Genomic DNA, 21,262 nt, shown 5'->3' on the forward strand with positions numbered 1-21,262 from the left:
TCTCTAGCTTGTATCTGTGTTCATTCTTGTTGTTGTATAGTTTCTTACATGTAATGCAGAAACATACTGATCCAAGGAAAGCAGTCACACTGTTAATCACATCGAAAGCCTTGTGATCTTTATAAAAATATATCTTCATTTCTCTGGACTACTATAGATAATTGCATTGAAATTTTCAGCACATACAACATTTATTTGGATATTTAGTAGTTGCTCTAGGTTTTTAATATCATCTGCAGAAAATCCTTCTTTGTTGTATTCACCGAACTGTTCACATAATATGTCAGTTAACTCTGTCTATTAATGTGTATTTATATCCTTCTCTAATCTTCTTAATCTTATCTGTAGTTAATTCTCTTACCAAAATATTATTTGTACGGTGTGTTAATTCAACAATTACTGCTCTAAGACAATACAAATTATTACCAACCTTAATTCTTGTGAAACTGCCTATATTATTTTTGTCTTAAGCTAGATTTATTATTTTTTTGCCTTTACCACCTCTAGAAATAGCTATCATCTGAATATTAAATGAGGTATCTGCTATAGCAATAGTCTCATTAGATGTTATATCTCAATTTATTGCATAAAGTGTGAACAGATTCTCGAGTATTATCTGATGCTTGGTAATCTGTGGAAGTTGGATAAAACATTTTTGGGTTGTTGATTGTTAAATTCAACTTATCCCGTTTTCTAAGCTACTACTAACAGCATAGTGAACGCATTATTGTTGCCAAGGTAGACACAAAGCTCACGCCTACTACAGTAGTACAAGTTTATATGTGTACTAGCTCAGCAGATGATGAAGAAATTGAAGAAATGTATGATGAAATAAAAGAAACTATTCAGATAGTGACGGGAGACGAAAATTTAATAGCCATGGGTGAATGGAATTCGGCAGTAGGAAAAGGGAGAGAAGGAAACGTAGTAGGTGAATATGGATACGGAATAAGAAATGAAAGAGCAAGCCACCTGGTAGAATTATGCACAGAGAACAACTTAATCATAGCTAAGAATTGGTTTGAGTATCATGAAAGAAGGTTGTATACATGGAAGAAGCCTGGAGATACTGACAGGTTTCAGATAGATTATATAATGGTAAGACAGAGATTTAGGAACCAGGTTTTAAATTGTAACATGTGGACTCTGACCACAATCTATTGGTTACGACCTGTAGATTAAAACTGAAGAAACTGCAACAAGGTGGGAATTTAAGGAGATGGGACCTGGATATACTGAAAGGACCAGAGGTTGCACAGAGTTTCAGGGAGAGCATAAGCGAACAATTGACAGGAATGGGTGAAAGAAATACAGTAGAAGAAGAATGGGTAACTTTGAGGGATGAAGTAGTGAAGGCAGCAGAGGATCAAGTAGGTAAAAAGACGAGGGCTAATAGAAATCCTTGGGTAACAGAAGAAACATTGAATTTAATTGATGAAAGGAGAAAATATAAAAATCCAGTAAATGAAGCAGGCAAAAAGGAATACACACATCTCAAAAATGAGATCGACAGGAAGTGCAAAATAGCTAAGCACGGATGGCTAGAAGACAAATGTAAGGACATAGAGGCTTATCTCACTAGGGGTGAGATAGATACTGCCTACAGGAAAATTAAAGAGACCTTTGGAGAAAAGAGAACCACTTGTATGAATATCAAGAGCTCAGACGGAAACCCAGTTCTAAGCAAAGAGGGAAAGCAGAAAGGTGGAAGGACTATACAAGGGATATGTACTTGAGGACAATATTATGGAAATGGAAGAGGATGTGGATGAATATGATACTGCGTGAAGAGTTTGACAGAGCACTGAAAGACCCGAGTCGAATCAAGGCCCTGGGAGTAAACAACATTCCATTAGAACTACTGACAGCCTTGGATGAACCAGTCCTGACAAAACTCTACCATCTGGTGAACAAGATGCATGAGACAGGCGAAATACCCTCAGACTTCAAGAAGAATATCATAATTCCATTCCCAAGGAAAGCAGATGTTGACAGATGTGAAAATTATTGAACTATCAGTTTTATAAATCATGGCTGCAAAATACTAATGCGAATTCTTTACAGACGAATGGAAAAACCGGTAGAAGCCGTCCTTGGTGAATATCAGTTTGGATTCCGTAGAAATATCGGAACATGAGAGGCAATACTGACCCTATGACTTATCTTAGAAGAAAGATTAAGGAAAGGCAAACCTACGTATCTAGCATTTCCAGACTTAGAGGAAGTTTTTGACAATGTTGACTCGCATACTCTCTTTCAAATTTTGAAGGAGGCAGAGGTAAAATACAGGGAGCGAAAGGCTATTTACAATTTGTGCAGAAAGCAGATGGCAGTTATAAGAGTCGAGGGACATGAAAGGGAAGCAGTGGTTGGGAAGGGCGTGAGACAGGTTTGTAGCCTCTCTGCAATGTTATTCAACCTGTATATTGAGCAAGCAGTGAAGAAAGCAAAAGAAAAATTCGAAGTAGGTATTAAAATCCATGGAGAAGAAATAAAAATGTTGAGGTTCGCCGATGACATCGTAATTCTGTCAGAGCAGCAAAGGACTTGGAAGAGCAGTTGAATGGAATGGATAGTGACTTGAAAGGAGGATATAAGATGAACATCAACAAAAGCAGAACGAGGATAATGGAATGTAGTCGAAATAATTTGGGTGATGCTGAGGGAATTAGATTAGGAAATGAGACACTTAAAGTAGTACAGGAGTTTTGGTATTTGGGGAACCAAATAACTGACGATGGTCAAGCTAGAAAGGATATAAAATGTAGACTAACAATGGCAAGGAAAGCGTATAGAAGAAGAAAAATCTGTATACATTGAGTATAGATTTAAGTGTCAGGAAGTCGATTCTGAAAGTATTTGTATGGAGTGTAGCCATGTATGGAAGTGAAACATCTACGACAAATAGTTTGGACAAGAAGAGAGTAGAAGCCTTTGAAAAGTGGTGCTACAGAAGAATGCTGAAGATTAGATGGGTAGATCACGTAACTAATGGGAAGTATTGAATAGGATTGGGGAGAAGAGGAGTTTGTGGTACAACTTGACTAGAAGAAGCGATCGGTTGGTAGGACATGTTCTGAGGCGTCAAGGGATCACCAATTTAGTATTGGAGGGCATCATGGAGGGTAAAAATCGTAGAGGGAGACCAAGAGATGAATACACTAAGCAGATTGAGAAGGATACAGGTTGCAGTAGGTACTGGGAGAAGAAGAAGCTTGCACAGGATAGAGTAGCATGAAGAGCTGCATTAAACCAGTGTCAGTTGGGCAACTGTAAACATTGCCAACAGAGCAACAATAAGCCCTAAAAAACAAAGAGCAGAATTAAACTTGTTCACCTTCAGTTAATTTCTTGTGCTTGTTTGACTGTAAATGTCTCTTTGAAAACGGTATTAGCTATTTCTTTTCCACAACACACTATTTTGTTTTTTCGCTTCCCTTCCAGTATTAAAATCTTACATTTACTAGAGAGATTTTTCTTAGTTGAATGGTTAAAGCAAAAACAATCAAAATCCTTAATTTTTTGACAACCAATACATTTTGTATTTGTTGTTCATCATCATAATCACATAAAGCTCTATTACTTTTATTTTGTTATTCATAATAATCAGGAATACAAATCTAACCTCTACTAGAGAGTTTGCTTTTAGACATAGGATTCGAGTAAAAACAATTAAAATCCTTATTTCCGCAAGGTTCGCAGGAGAGGTTCTGTAAAGTTTGGATAGTAGGAGACGAGGTACTGGCAGAAGTAAAGCTGTGAGAACAGGGCGTGAGTCGTGCTTGGATAGCTCAGTTGGTAGAGCACTTTACCGTGAAAGGCAAAGGTCCCAAGTTCGGTCTCGGTCAGGCACACAGTTTTAATCTGTCAGGAAGTTTCATATCAGCGCACACTCCGCTGCAGAGTGAAAATCTCATTCTGGAAACATCGCCCAGGCTGTGTGTAAGCCATGTCTCCGCAATATCGTTTCTATCAGGAGTGCTAGTTCTGCAAGGTTTGCAGGAGGGCTTCTGTAACGTTTGGAAGGTAGGAGACGAGGTACTGGCAGAAGTAAAGCTGTGAGAACGGGGTGTGAGTTATTTGCTTGGGTAGCTCAGTTGGTAGAGCACTTGCCCGCAAAAGGCAAAGGTCCCGAGTTCGAGGCTCGGTCCAGAACACAGTTTTAATCTGCCAGGAACTTACGTCCTAAGAATTCAATTAAAGATCATGTTAAACAAAAATACTGTCAATCTTTTGAAAAATTTGGTTGCACTGAAATGTTGCTAGTTAAATATATGCAAAATTCAATGAAATTCGTCAATGAACCTGCCTTATTTTCTTTAGTTACGAAATCCAAAATCCTTCTGTGGAAGATTTTCAAGATTGGGTTTATGAAGAAATTTCACCAGTCATTCGAAAAAATGGAGAGTGTAAGATAAAGATTCATGCAAAACAGCTTTATGAAAGTCAGATAAATCATTTAAAACAACTGAATAAAATTAAGGATATTTCTATAGAAAAATTGTATGAAATATATGGTAGAGCTGCTGAATTCTGTGTGAAAGAAATGAGCAAATAAATACATTACTGCCCCATGTTGGTCCACAATTCAATGAGCAAAAGTTAAGATCATTTTTTGTTGTTGTAAGATTAAGTAGTTCTTGTTGTGAATACTATGATATTTGTGCACAATTTAGAAATGCACAAAGGCAAATAGATATAAGAAATGTGCACCAAAACAGTGAACAAATTTTAAGAATTGATTCTGCAGCAAATTCAATAAATTTATATCATCAGATGAATGAAACATTAAGAATTGTTTGCTGTCGAAATTATTTCAATGCTTTGGATAACTGTACACAAGAAAAATTGGTTAACGATATAATGAATCTTTGCCAAAATTGAGTAAAAAAGTAGGTGGGCTTTGTTCTGTCCCTCCACAAATGTTCAACTTTTTCGATGGTCGATTTTTCCGACCGTCATTATTTTCTGGCATTCTAGAAGGGAATAATTTCCCATCTGCAAATCTTAAACTAATAAAACTCAGCATGGCAATGTTTGCTGCTCTGATGCTGTGAACTGCATCTTTTCGTCCCCTCACAAAAATTCATCTCTCTGTATGGAATTTCAGGGTTTTCGATGCAGTACCCTGTAAAACTAAAAGGAATTTTGTGCTTTATTCATATTTGGAGTTTCAGAGGATCTGAGCATATCAGCTGAAAAATTAAAGCGAATTAAAGGTACACCCTTTCTGCCAATTTTAAAAAAATGCAAAGGATATTATTCCAGAATGAAACTTTCACTCTGCAGCGGAGTGTGCACTGATATGAGACTTCCTGGCAGATTAAAACTGTGTGCCCGACCGAGACTCGAACTCAGGACCTTTGCCTTTCGCGGGCAAGTGCTCTACCAACTGAGCTAGCGAAGCACTACTCACGCCCGGTACTCACAGCTTTACTTCTGCCAGTACCTCGTCTCCTACCTTTCAAACTTTACAGAAGCTCTCCTGAAGGACAGTTTATGTCCATCTATAAATATTTTATCAAATGAATCAACTACATCCTTACCTGTTTTATCTGGAATAGCCCAAGCAAATTTGGAAAAGACATCAATAACAGTCAATAAATATTCATATCGTTTATTTATTTTCTAAATTGCTTTCAACTTGATGGAATCCATTTCGAATAGATTGGCTTGCCATAGTTTATCAGTACCAACAGAAATTTTAAAGGGAAGAAATGTCTTTAAAATTTTTTCTCATTGGCTTATGTAGTTCATTTATAATTTGTTCACGAATATCTTTTAGACCTTAGCCTATCAAATTGATTTAGTGAATTTACTTTTCTTCTTTTTTACAAATTGTACAAAGACTTTCAATTCTTTGTCTTCCATTGCTTGTGATAACTCTGTGAGGTTCATGAGTATTGGTAAATCTTTTACACTTCAAACAGATGTGTTCGACCGTTTACATAGATAAAAAATTTAATAAAGTTTAAATTAATCTAACAACCTCAATACTTCTAGATCTTTGTCAACTTTCTTGTCTAAGCTTTTATTGATTTACAAATGTAATGTAAGTCACTTGAATATATTGCATGAAGGTGAGTTGTTTTCGTTTTGGTTATTTCTTTATTACAATGTCCCATGATACCATCCAAAATACCATTTTTTTACCGTCAATCTGAGAGAATCTTATCGTGTTCGTTGTTTGTGACAAGATTTTTTAAATTCTTCTTTATTGGCATAATTACTGAATTGTGTTAGAATATTGTATATTCAGGTTTTGTAACATTTTATTTCTAAACATTGTTTAGTAACAAAATCATAATTTTTACTGGATATTTATATCTATGATTCTTCGACCTTTAAAATCAATATAACCTTTAGTTGCTTTAAAAATGTTTTTTAATTCTTTTCAAAATTGTGTGATTACATTATTAAATTTTGGATTTATTTTTGATTGAAAGCCTTCAAATTTTGGTCTGCTGACTGAAAATCCTTAATGAGTTTGTTTCTAACAATGTCCATTTAGTAAATAAAAATATCATTAAACTTATAATAAACAAACACAAATGACCACAAATAAATTCATCAAAATTTTGTATTCTCCCGCTATTTTAGTACAAATCGTTTTCTCCAAATAGCTAATGAGTTTTTGGGAATATTTCTACCACATGAATAAAGAATTTTTTATTCATATTCTTGTAATAGAAAATCCAATGTGTGCCAGCATGGTCACAAATTTCTAAATTAATTATTCTACATTCAATTTTAATGGTTTATTTGGCAATTCATCAATTGTATATATATCTCACAAGTTTTTAATTTTTAATTGTTTAACTAGTTTTCCTATGTTAAAATTAGATAAAGGATTTTTAAAATTTTCGATTATTTTTTGGATATTTCTTTTTTTAATCAGGCTCCTGCTTTCTTTTCTACTTCCGAATTAAGTCCTTTTTGTTCCTCTACCTCTTTATCAGCTTTCTTCTTGTCAACCAAGTGTGCTAATCGTTGCAAGAGAAGGTAAAACTGCTAATAGTAAAGGAAGAAAACCACCTTCATGTTTTGTTTATTTCCTTTTCATTAGATATTCAACGATTTTTTCACAACTGGAATACTTAATATATTAAGCAAATTTCCACCTGTTTTTCTGTTTATTTAAAAGTGGCTCAATAAGATTTAATTGTTCATTATTAAAATTAAGTTTAATCGTTTTTTTCTTACTTTTGCCACTAGGTAGCGAAATATAATCGATAGAAAAGTTGATCGTTGGTACAGATAAAAAATTTAATAAAGAATGAACTGCCCAACCATTGTCATCCATGCCTAAGTTGGCAACAGCTGAAGCATTCTTTGGAATGAGCCCCATTCCTTATTTTCGTTTTCTGTAATTTATTCCTCCAGCTGCAGCTATTTTTCGCCAGTTGAAGTATTACTTGCATCATTATTTCTTTTGTAGTTAATTGAAGTTATTTATCTGCTTGGTGTCTTTTTCCTAAATCTTTATTATACTGTGTTTTTATATGTGTCATTTAGTGGAATAATTCCTTGATCTCCCCTAGCTAATCTTTCTACTAATTTTTTCCTGACCCTCAGTACACATAGCCTGGAAGATGAATTTCAAATGGTAATTTGTTAATGAATGTGTTTACTAATCCTTTTCTATGTTTTTCACTTTTAAAAAATGTGTGCGGTAAATTATTCAAAAATCAAACCAAATATGGAATACCTTTCAGACTATGGGTTATGAAATCTTTAAGTTTATTGGTTAACATATGTGTTATTCTAATTTTCTAATTATGATAATATTTATTTCTAGTGTCTTCTTCACAATGAATAACTGCTTATCTATCGAATAATTGATGGATGTCATCCAATCAAGCATACTCAATTGCTTTTTCTGTAAATTTTTTAAATACACCTTCGCCACTTTTTTCATCTGTATCTGAACGTGATAATTTTTTGGAAAGATAAATATCGACAATTTCTTTTATCAAATATTTGTATTCATTAACTTTATTCGATTTTATTTCATTTGGATTATTATCAGAATGTAATGCTCCTGAATGAATCAATATATATGAATAATTTTACAAATCTGCACTAGTAAATAATTTATTAATATCATCCTCAGTTACCTATTTTCTAGATAAAAGATTCATTAATCAGTTTGTACCTTCATATGTCCTATCACCAATAGTTAATTTATCTCCATCAAATTTTACTGGTAGTATACCAGTGTATTTAAATGAACTAAAAGATCTTATTCATAAAACTTCATTTTCACTATGATTAATATATTCTAACAATTTTTCACTTATATTTGTCTTTTAACATTTTTATTCTTTCTCTCTCTTCTCCATAGTTCATTAATAAATATTGTATTTCTGATTCCCTTCAAGTATTTCCAAACTGTGGTCTTTCACATTAATTGGTGGTATATCATTAAATACTTCTTAACTGATAATGAGAATAAGGAACCATTTACTTTTCAATTTCTCTTTCAAAACATTATCACCTAACCCATCGATCCCCTGTTTAACTTGTTCAATGGCATCGAAAACTGGTTGATCATCTTTTTTACATTTTTTGTACTCAGCTCTTGGTTGTTTTTTTCCATTTTTAAACTCTTCTTTTGATTGTTCCTTTCATATTTCGTCTGTTTTTTTTTCAAAAACCTGCAGATCATATTTTGCAAACATATAATAAAGAAGAAAGACATTAATGCTTAGAAAAGTTAGAAAGATAATGCTTTCTCATTATATACTTTTCGAAATAGTAGCAACCACATGTATACAGACCATCTGTAGTTTCATCATCAGACCAAGGACAATTAGTGTAATGTTTATTAATTTTTTCTAAATTTTTATATTCTGCTGTGTTATCAACAGAGTCCTTAAATTCACTTTTATATTCTGTCAAATACCATCAACATGATCTAATAGATATGCAATGTCATTTCTTAAGTTGTCCATTTATATACAATAAAAATTTAATAAATGCTGTATTTTATTTCTTCCCATCATTCAGTTTTCTTGTCATATCTATTGTAATAAAACCAAACTTTTCATTCCAACATTTACTACACATTTCTTTAATTTCATCAAACTGCGAAATCACCTCCTACAAAGTCATGGTAAATGTGATTTAAATTAGTTTCATCTTGTCTAAAGATATTTAAAAAAGTTTGAGCCAAATAAAAGCCTTCTATTTCTTTATATCTTCCACCTTGTGAAATGTTCTTGAACTATATCTTGACTTTCTAGAATGACGCCATCAAAAATAACAACTGAATTATCTTGACATTGATCTAATAGAACGATTTCTTCACTGTTTTCAATAAAAGTGGCGACTACTCTTTAATTTTTTTCTCATCTCGAATATTTTGGTTGACTGAACCTTTTAGAATAAATGTACCAATGATTGATTCTATTTCAGTTTGAGCATCCTGGAAGAAGAATGTAAGTGTCAATCATTAATTTAGTTTTTAATTTTTTCTGGAATTCTTATTTTTCGTTCCCAATCAGTTTTCATTTAATTAAATAAATTTTTAATAATGAATGAGTAGGTTATTTCAGTTGTGTGGTAAGTAATTTGTTCTTAAAAAAAGATTGACTGTACCCTTACAAAACAGGTTTAGTAACATTATACTGGTTGGTTTTTATTCAACTTTTCTAACTCCAAATATTACATCAAAAATGATTATTTTTGTGGAGAAACAATAGAATTTCCAATGGGTCAGTACTTCATTCAAAAAAGCCTAATATTCAGATTAAAGCAGATGAAATTCTAAATAGTCATTGAGAGTGATATATTATATAGATACAAAAGACAGTATTGGAAGTGTGCTTGGTTTTAGTAACCAGGTTGCTGAGGCTAATAAACGACTGTTGCTAACAATGTTCCTAAAATGATTCCATTTGAATTAATAAATACAAATTTTAATTTGGCCGATGGTATGTTTGTGAAACATTATGAGAATTTTCATCCACAAACTAATATTGTTGCTTCATTCAAACCTAATGGAGAATTTGGCAGATCAATTATTCATGAGCTGCATTATCTGTAAATATTCCTGTTTTTGATCCAATTTAAGATTTAGAAATTACTATAACAGACGAAAATTATAATTTGATTGATTTTAATGGTGATTGTGTAACAGTTATTTTAGAAATTTTTAAATTTTTTTACTCTTAAATAAATCATGAACAAAGTCGAGAGTTTGAGATTTTTGGCTTCATCTTAATCATGCTCAATTATACATGAACTTCAGTATTACTGGAACTGATGGTACAGATTATCCAACTTATGATGGAAAATCGAAAAAAAATTATTGATAATTATTTGGCAAAACTGCTTGATGTTATCACCATAAAGAAAGGAAAGAATATTTTGTCTAGAATACAATTTCCATTTATTTCTTCATTAGCTCTTTTTCAATTGACTTCGACTCTAGCCAATGTCCTAACCATGGAAGGATATATTCTTAGTAACAGAATGATAAGATGATGAAGTGCTTTATCCATTACAGTTATTTGGCGGATTTCTTAATGATTATGAGAAACAATGTGAGAAAGAGAGTTAACAGCGATTTTTACATGGTCATCAAGTGCTGGACATTGTGTTCTTTACTGGGCAGATCCTACCCAAGCTGCAGTTGAAGATGTGACAACACTTCCAAATGAGGGTAAAATTGTCATAGAATCGATAGAAATTCGTGTTTTGTGGTTAAATTTGAACCAGAATATTCCCTTGAATTAGAGCTATATAGACTATAATTCCCATATATTTCTTTGAACAACAAACTGTAGAGATTTCTGGATTGTATATTACAAATTTCTGGATTAGATATTACAAACTTCTACAACTCTTCAGTATTTGATATGCCTTACTTCATCTTCGTTGTTTTCCATACAAAAAGGAAAAATAATCAGTTAGTTGACTCTTCCTTATTGGGTCATGTTAAATTACAGAATTTCTATATTAAAAAATGGAAGAAACGAAATTTTTCCTCAAGTAATGTGTGATCTAGATCCATCAAATAATTATCTAGAAGCATATGATGCTTTCCTAGATTTTGAAAGAGCTACAAAATTGAATGGTGCTGTTAATGTGAGTCCACTCAAGTTTATTGAAAATTGTCCTATCTATTTCTTAAATATGCCTGGAAGAATGACTGTTAGCTACACAGGAAACAACAATGAAATTAGTTGCCAATTTGAATGACAAAATTCCGAAAGACGCAATTGCATATTTAGTAATGTATGGTAAGAAAAATTTGCCATACGATCCAGAATTTTGGCAGAAAATTTTTAATTATTAATTTTTACTTCTTTATAAACAGTGTTAGCGACAGCTAAACCATTCTTTGACTGCTCATGTCAGCATTTTGAATTTTGTAAAACTGGTTAATATTATTGAGTTATTAGCGAAAAATCGAAAGTACTGGCAGCCGGTGAGCGCTGCATGTGTGAGAAATCGCGTAACTCTTATCCGTATGAGATCGCTAACTCCAATAGTCGCTAGAAGAAACAGCAGCCTGTTGTAGAGCAGCCGGTGCAGCCTTCAGATAACTAGCTCCACCTCCTTATCTCTGTGACTGTCGATCTCAGCTACACCTGTCGTGCAGCAGTTCAGAAAACTGTCAGTAGATGCCTCTAACTGTGGAAAATTAATATTACGATAATTTTGCTATTTCTAAAGCGATTTTGATGATTTATACTTTCAAATGAAGCTGACACAATCTGAGACTGCTTCAGCAGTCGCCGAATTAAACAGTTTCCTATAGTTTCTAAGTGATTAAAATCGATTTTTTTGCTCTCGTACCAACTTTGTCACTCAAATACCAACTACATATATAATCTTCAAGACTTTTTACTCTGTCAAGCCTCTTAACCAAGTATGTAGACAGAAGGATATTGGCCATTATCTCAAGGAGACATTTTCTATCCTCATTTCTGTATGATTTATCGGTATCAAGGAAGGCTTAAGGCCTGTCTGTTGGTGAGATGCCATGTTTCAGCCCGAAATAATGGAGCACTCTATTAACTCAGAGGCATTTCTCTGTGATGGGCTGACATACAGAAGACAGTGATCACTGTGTGAAAATGTTCGATAGGAGATGTTTTGCACTTTTTTCTTACATTCACCTCTGGAATGAAAGAACAAAATTTTTAATTTTCTTTTGTGGGTGAGTTTGGTTTGCACACTAAGTTAGCCCTGAGTGTGCACAACATACCCGCTTACTACTGCCTCTGAGGGCAGTAGTTCCGATGATGTGACGTCATCAGCATTGACCTGCATTAAAATGAAACTGCAGGGTGAAAATCGCTGGAGATAAAGGCGAAATATGTGTACAAATATGTATGAAATTCGTTAAACATATGTGAAATATGTGACATGTGGGAAAAGTTATTGGGAAAAAAGCTCCTCCAATGGTGGCTCGATCGATTTCAACCATACATGGTACACAAATTAATTAAAGTCTGGAAAGAAATACTTTTAGGGTAAGAAAAACAACCTTCTATTGGGGTGGAAGGGGCAATGTGGAGAAAGGAAGTGGAGAGGAAACGTGGACGAACCGACTGAGGGATGATGGACACAGATATGAAGAAACAGAATGAAATTTACAGAGGGAGGAAAGAGGACGAAATTGTCAGAGAAAGGAATGAGGAAGAGATGAACAAAGAGTTGTGGGGGAGGGAGATGGGATGCTTAGAAAGAGGGGGAGGAGGAAATGGAGAAAGGAAAGAGGTGAGAGATGGAGAAAGGGTGAAAGAAGATGGACAAGAGGTGGGAGGAGGAGGTGGACTGAGCGGGAGGAGGAGGAGATGGACAGAGATAGGGTGCGGGGTAGGAGGACAGAAGGAGGCAGAACGAGGGTATGGACTAATAGAATTGTAATAGATACAGACCTGTGGACTCCAGGTTCTCCACTAGGTATATAATGATAAAATTGAAGATAAATGTATCAGATCCTAGGGCCACTAATACAAAAGTACAAAGCCTATATCATAATCAGGGACTGTCACTAGAAGGATCCGAAGGTTCATCGAGCAGTCAACAATGCATTCTTGACTTTCTCCTCTTGGTGACAACATTTTAATAGTCCGTCTTGTATTAGTATCCACTTTTGTGCCGTTTCCTCTTTTGTACCATTAAGCTTGACCGTGAGCGTGCAAATGTGAGGAAGAGTGGGAGAGTACGAATGTTACCTTACGTAGCACCCCACGCTGTAATTGTATAAGCGTCGATAGCCACGATGTTGAACCCGCTACACAACAACAACAAAATCAAAAACAATAGCAGCCGAAGGATCACGCTAATAGCACGTAAAATAACATTTCGGGTTCAAACAATGAAAGCGTATTCTGGAGCGGACTTAGACTTTTCGTCCAGCATGAAACAGTAAAGATGTGTATCGTACAGTTACACATTATTCCGTCTCCACAAACGTACCTGAAATCACAAAAATTTAAGGTAAGAGCAGCGTAACAGATGGTGTCAAACTGTAACACAGAATACTCGTTACAACTCAATTTAACATAACGACCGTGACACAGTGGTCCAACGTACATGTAAACAATAGAAATCGCTTAAACGACGTTAGACACCTGCTAGTGAACATCGAAGTTTATGACATTAGGTCACATGGCGAGCATCACAAAGCCAATCATTTCTGCAAATCATACGACAAAAGCATCAGAGACATCCCTATTGACACTGCCACTAGTCACTATGGTTCAAATAAAAAATGCGACTAGAAAAACTGAGAATACTACAATGAAGCGCCGAAGTAACTAGTTTAGACATGCGTATTCAAATACAGAGATATGTAAACAGGCAAAATACGGCAATGTGGTCGGCAAAGCCTACACAACACAACAAGTGACTGTTGCAGTTGTTAGATCGGTTGCCGGCCGGAGTGGCCATGCGGTTCTAGGCGCTGCAGTCTGGAACTAAGCGACCGCTACGGTCGCAGGTTCGAATCCTGCCCCGGGCGTGGACGTGTGTGATGTCCTTAGGTTAGTTAGGTTTAATTAGTTCTAAGTTCTAGGCGACTGATGACCTCAGACGTTAAGTCGCATAGTGCTCCGAGCCATTTGTACCATTTTTTTCTTAGATCGGTTACTGCTCCTACAATGACTTGTTGTCAAGATTTAAGTGAGTACGAACGTGGTGTTACAGCCGGCGCACGAGCGATGGGACACAGCATCTCCGAGGTAGTGATGGAGTGGGGATTTTCCCTTACAACCATTTCACGAGTGTACCGCGAATAACTTGAATCTGGTAAAACATCAAAACTCCGACATCGCTGCGGCCAGGAAGAGATCCTGCAAGAACGGGACTAACGACGACTGAAGAGAAACGTTCAACGTGACAGAAGTGCAACCCTTCCTCAAATCGTCACAGATTTCAATGCTGGGCCATCAGCAAGTGTCAGTGTGTGAAACATTCAACGAAAAATCATTGATATGGGCTTTTGGAGTCGGAGGCCGACTCCTGTACCCTTGATGACTGCACGACACAAAGCTTTACACCTAGCCTTGGCCCGTCAATACCGACATTGGACTGTTCATGACTGAAATATGTTGCCTGGTCGGCCGAGTCTCGTTTCAAATCGTATCGAGTGGATGCACATGTATGGGAATAGAGACAACCTCACGGATCCATGGACCCTGCATGTCAGTGGGGGACTGTTGAAGCTGTTGGAGGCTCTGTAATGGTGTGGGGCGCGTGCAGTTGGAGTGGCATGGGACGCCTGATACGTCTAGATACGACTCTGACATGTGTCACGTACGTAAGCATTCAGTCTGATTATCTGCATCGATTCACGTTCATTGTGCATTCCGACGGACTTGAATAATTCCAGTAGGAGAAATTGACATCTTACAAAATGGCTCAAATGGCTCTGAGCACTATGGGACTTAACATCTATGCTCATCAGTCCCCTAGAACTACTTAAACCTAACTAACCTAAGGACAGCACACAACACCCAGTCATCACGAGGAAGAGAAAATCCCTTACCCCGCCGGGAATCGAACCAGGGAACCCGGGCGTGGGAAGCGAGAACGCTACCGCACGACCACGAGCTGCGGCCTGACATCTTACACATCCAGAATTTACACAGAGTGGCTCCAAGAACACTCTTCTGAGTTTAAACACTTCCGCTGGCCACCAAACTCCCCAGACACGAACATTTTTGAGTATATCTGGGATGTCTTGCAACGTGCTGTTCTGGTGAGACCACCACCCCGTCGTATTCTTTACGGATTTGTGGACAGCCCCGCAGAATTCAGGATGTCAGTTCCCTCCAGAACTACATCAGATTCGAGTACGTGCCACGTCGTGTTGCGACACTTCTGCGTGGTCATTAGGCAGGTGTACTTGTTTCTTCGGCATTTCAATGTATTTTAAGTTAAAAACATTTTACTGGATACAGCGTCAGAGAATGGACGAAAGATGGCGAGTGATTCAAACACGTGATCGGCTGCTGAAACGTTGAGAGTCGGTTCGCTTTATTTACACACGTTTCACGTGGACATGGCCTGTTGCAGGGATGTGGGCTGTGGCGCTGGTAGCGGCCTTCGCCGCTGGGGGCTTGAGCGGGTGCCTGGCCGCCGGCCACCTATCGTGCGACTGCCGCCTGTGGCACCTGCGGGACACCTCCGTCGCCATCCACTGCACCAGCGGACAGGTGCGTATTTCCACTTGGAACGCGTTCGTCAGTTTAAGCCGTTCGTGTAGAGACAGTCCACCGAAATCGAATCTTAACGTCAAACGATGCCTATCAAATGATTCGTACCACCTACTTCCAACATCTACAGTGTGTTTCGGAAGATTTTTTCTAGTTCACTAGACTACACCACCGCAAGAACGAAGTTGTACATTTTATCTTACGTACAAGACTACAAAATTTTTATTTACAAAACAACCAATGATTATACTACCATGTTGAATCTCTTGTAATTGCCTTTCGAATCGAAAACACTTTTCACATTAACTGCTGTTGCTATGTGGCATCAGACTTCACTAAAAGTTCTTTGAATGGGAGGCAAATACACTGGTTCTACCAGAACCTCACCGTCTCTGCTCATTCCCCTCCACCACCCTCAACCCCCCCTCCCACCCACAATATTCACATACTTTTTCTAAAACCTTACCACACTCATTAGAATCTGGGACAACATATACTCTCCGTATTCTATCCGAACAGGCCTTGGAAGGCCCAATGGTAGCGTCCAGCCGCCGTGTCATCCCCACACCACAGGCGTCACTGGATGTGGATAAGGAGGGGCATGTGATCAGCACAGCGCTCTCCCGGCCGTATGTCAGTTTCCGAGACCAGAGCCGCTACTTCTCAGTCAAGTAGCTCCTCAGTTTGCCTCACAAGGGCTGAGTGCACTCCGAGAACCAACAGCTCTCGGCACACCGGATGGTCACCCATCCAAGTGCTAGACTAGCCCGACAGCGCCTAACTTAGGTGATCTGACGGAATCCGGTGTCACCACTGTGGCGAGGCCATTGGCAAGACAACAAACACCTATAACGATGTCACATAGATCAGTCACTAAACCTTAGTTGAATGAAACGTTCTATCCGTAAGGGATTTCACAATAATATGTGACATTCATAGCCATATCATAACTCGAAATATTGTTGCTGGCTAAATGATTTACCTACCACCTGTCACCGCTTGGCGAGTGGTTTCGAATAAACTGGTTAATGAACTAACCAATTAGAAAGACACCGATCAACAGTGGCAAGCACTCTATGAAAACATCAACAGCGTTTCACTTCACTCTTAGCGCTTAGTGATATTCAGTACCTAAGGTATTCGAGGAAAATTAATAGTAGGCACAAAAAAACTGATTTGTTTTCGATAGAATTCAAATCCAGCACCTGTACCCAATGCTAGCTAGGCAAAGCTTTCGTCTCTAACCGAGACACTAATTGCTCTGTAATCACGATTAGGCATCAAATATCTTTTTTTTTCTAGTATCAGTTAGATAGCCTCAGTATGAAATTACGTGGCTATATTTTTGTTAACTCGACCGGTACTATTGCCCATCACGAAAGAAACTAAGAAACTGCTCGCAAGTTCAGACTTGAAATAAAGTGATGTACGGTTTCGGGACTGACATGATTAGAAATAAATTCGACATGATTAGAAATGAATCGTACCTCTATGTAAGCACATTAAAGTGTTAGATATAACTTTTTTTTTCACCGGAGATGCCGGGACGAAGAATTTGTGCCCACTGGGATTGGAATTGGCACTTACCGCCGTTTCTTTTTGCAGCCACAAATAGACGTTAAATTTCCTTCACGTGCCTTTCACCAGTACAGAGATGTTCACGTTTTTGAAATAGAAACAACTTGACGGTAAGTACTATTATGACTTAAGAGTTGAACCTCACACGTATCTTCGTCGTAGAGTACTCACAAAGAGACTGTCACTATCGATTTCCTCCTGTAGCTGCGACCGACATGTCTACACTGTAAACGATGTGACGGAAATCACAGAGTTACATAGGCAGTACAGACCGGCACCTATCTTTATTGCTGATAACGCACGGTGGCGCGTTAAAAATTAATTATTTTTTATTCACCAGAAGTCAGCCGTGCACTTGTTAGAGCTTGAAGTGACACAACGTTTTTGTGCCAGAAGAGGATTCGAACCCAGAGATGCGACTTTAGTGGAGACCTTGAGGTGTTTGGAATTTAACAAAACAACGAAATGATGGCTCTGTATCGTTATAAACGGGTCAAATCACGTGGAAAGACAGACTGCAGTTCGAATCCCATTCCAGCATAAATATCATCGACATATCAAGTTCAGATAAAGTAAGAAATACGTTCCCTGTTACTTTACCCACTGGAATTGGCTGCTTGAACAAAATCAAGTTTCTTGTGTAAGAAAGTTTGCTCATGAGTCAGTTTCTACTTGTCACGATTTACACATTTTACATTGGTAAACCTAAACCGACGTTTCTGTGGTATGGATATCACGTTTAATATGGACCTGCAACCAGGTGAAGAGGTCTCTTTCAGACTGTCGTCCGGTCCTGATAATCGATTCTTTCAGGCCATTGCAGAACCTCCGCGCCCGCCCCCCTCCCCAATCACACACACTATTATCTGAGTGTAGTTCTCTGTTTTAGCTATGGTGAAGATATATTGAAAACAAGGCTTATCATTGGTAACTGAACGAAATTGGTTATTCCAATCCTTGAACGGTTCGACATGTGTGAAATCAATGAAAAAGCCGTCAGACCATTAAAGTGGCAGGAATGAAACAAGACAGGGAACAACGCGATAACGAGCGTATACTGGCCGCCTGGCCGACACGCTGTAGCACGTGCGCAACACGTGGGAACGACAGACAGTGGAGGTGGAGCTATAGAATAACACGTTCGGTGAATAAACTAAGGTGTAAAACTGAGGCGTAGAGAATCCAGAACGAAGACAGAGAGTATAATACAATAGCGCAGAGAAACTACTACTGCCCGTGGATCCAGCGACGCCAACCGCTGAAACTCAGAAGTCCCAACCGAGTATTCAAAATATACCTTTTGTTTATAAACTGTCTCATGTTAAAGAAAAAAAAGTGATGCCCACAAAAAAGGAAAAGAATGAAGAGAGAGAGAGAGAGAGAGAGAGAGAGAGAGAGAGATGGTATAACGAAAGAAACAATGGACAACGATTGCACATGCAACACGATAAACTAGTAGTAGAGTTTAGGGTGAACAACTACAATATTTGAAAACACATTTCCAAATCTACAGAATAAAATGTAAAATTAGTACATAATTGAAGTGCTACCTTTTCCATTCAGTAGATAGTATTTTCCAGAAATATTACTCCAGAAACACATACTCCTTCCTCTTTTAGTCTCCATTGCTCATTTAAACTTTCATTTAAGTGAAATTCGTTGAAATTTGACATTTTCTGTTTTCTACTCCATAATGTACTTTCGAGTACACTAAGCAGATTCAGAAGGATGTAGGTTGCAGTAGGTACTGGGAGATGAAGCAGCTTGCACAGGATAGAGTAGCATGGAGAGCTGCATCAAACCAGTCTCAGGACTGAAGACAACAACAACAACAACAACAACAATGTACTTTCGACTTTCCTGAACATTTTGGTATATAATACATTAAAATTAAACAATTGTGAGACCTTCAAATAATATTTTGAATGGTGATGTGTGACTGTCAAATTTTGCGGCTACGAATATACTGCCACAGTTGAGCAGTCTTATCTTGCTAATTGCCCAGTCTATTAGGCTGTGAATTGCTTTGTTTTGTGCCTACTGCAACTTCTCAGACGTCGGCATTACTTATAAACAAATCAGTCCTTTTTTCTTACACTATTTTTCATTGAAAGTAATGTGATTATCTGATGGCAAACAATAAAATGTGCTGGAAGAGTAAAGGGCTATGTAACTGATGAACTGTAGGAATATTATGGCAAGCCCATTAGAGATAACTGTGACAATTTAGAGAAGAACAAAAGAGCTGTTTGTAGCATTTTCGTTCATTGAAGATCAACCAATGAAAAGCCATGTCATGGTTTGTGTCCACCTCCACGAAAAACTCGGCGTAAATACAGGCAAGTTGAATTTTCTGGCACCCTGCGTGAATTTACACATAAACATTATCTTCCTTTGGCAGTAATGGAGGTAATCAGCCTGTTTGCAGAGGTTTGGCAAATCCTGAGCTACTAAACAAGTGTTTACATTGGTAGACCCAGAATGTGAATGAGTCCAATAATGTTACGTGGTGTCATGTGACTAAAAATGTATTTCTTTGCCTTATGACTCGAAAGTTAGGAGTGTCTGATGCTGTAATAACATTTAATGGTGGGGACTATGAAAGACAAAGTTAGGGGTAAGATTTGGACAGAACACGGCTAAAGGACTGCGAGAACTGGATGAGCTTATGGAAAATTTTAAGTTGGTGTCTTAAAAATTTTCCAACATAATGGTTCACAAAATTCCATAATTTAACATTGGCAGCATAGGACATATAATGTTCCCTTAATACAAGCTTGTCGTATTGTGAAGACCGAGATGTTTTGTTCCACATCATGAGTTGTGCAGTCTATTCCGTTTGCTTCAAATGAAGACCTCACGATACATATGGAATTTAAGTTCTCATCTCCACTTCTCTCCCCATTTTCTTGTTTTTACATCACTTACAATAGAAAATATTCTTTCGGCTTCAGCATTAGAATGTGGAAGTGAAAGAAACAGTTTAGCAAGTTTACTGATAATTTGATAACACTGCTGATCCTGGAGGTCTTTAAACTTTGAGATTTCACTATACATATAATGCAAGTCCATTTATAAAAGTGCCTTCTTACTATCCTTAGGCACAAGTGGTAGACTTGTCCATTCAACTGGTAATGTATTTAGATAAAATCCTCCAAACATTGATTCAACACTCGATATGTCCTTTAACTGGGACCTTCTGTTAAGTGGTAATGCAATATTTGGCTCAATGAATTTTAAGTTTCCAAAAAAAAAATGGCATATACATAGACGTTTTTTCATTGCTTTGGTTGCTGCAATATAGAAATCAAGGCATTTAAGTGTTATTTGATGAATTCCCTTTCACATTATCTACAGAGAATTTGTAATAACTGTTCACATTTGGGGACAAAATAACTAATCCTTATGGGTGATAATGGCATGACTGAAATGTGTTAATCTTGTGTCTTTTAGTGAGTACACCAGACTTTAGAAAGTTGTGACCAATATTCAAAACAACAGACCGAAAGAATCTTCTAATAGATAATAAATTAATGTTTTCCTAGGAATAGCTCAGTAGACAGGACAGTTAAAAGGACTAGACATCTCTACAAAGGGTGAAAATAGGAGTTGGAAATGAAAACATAGGTACAAAGTAAGTAACTGTGGAGAAACCATGGGTAACATCAGAAATACCTAAATTGATCGATGAAAGGGTGAAGTACAAAAATGTACTGAGAAACTCAGGAATACAGAAATACAAATCGCTGAGGGATGAAATAAATAGGAAGTGCAGGGAAGCTAAGACAAAATGTCTGCATGAAAAATGTCAAGAAATCAAAAAAGAAATGATTTTTAGAAAGGCAGACTCAGCATACAGGAAAGTCTAAACAACCTTCAGTGACATTAAGAGTGCATTGGGAATTCCACTGCTAAGTGCAGAGGAGGGAGCAAATAGGTGGAAAGAATACATTGAAAGTCTCTATGACGGGAAGACTTGTGTGATATGGTGGAAGAAGAAACAGGAA

General features: G+C 37.1%; 1 protein-coding gene across 1 annotated transcript in view; it reads left to right on the forward strand.

Annotated features, from left to right (window-relative positions):
• LOC126291924 (uncharacterized) overlaps nucleotides 1–21,262 on the forward strand; it is a 256,225-nt gene that overhangs the window by 119,889 nt on the left and 115,074 nt on the right. The window contains exon 2 of the mRNA XM_049985657.1: nucleotides 15,538–15,677. Within this exon, the coding sequence (XP_049841614.1) occupies nucleotides 15,540–15,677 (138 nt within the window). The 5' untranslated portion in view covers nucleotides 15,538–15,539. The remainder of the gene's footprint in view (nucleotides 1–15,537; nucleotides 15,678–21,262) is intronic.

This window comes from Schistocerca gregaria, chromosome 9 (genome assembly GCF_023897955.1).
Source record: "Schistocerca gregaria isolate iqSchGreg1 chromosome 9, iqSchGreg1.2, whole genome shotgun sequence".
NCBI classification, from domain to species: Eukaryota; Metazoa; Arthropoda; class Insecta; order Orthoptera; family Acrididae; genus Schistocerca; species Schistocerca gregaria.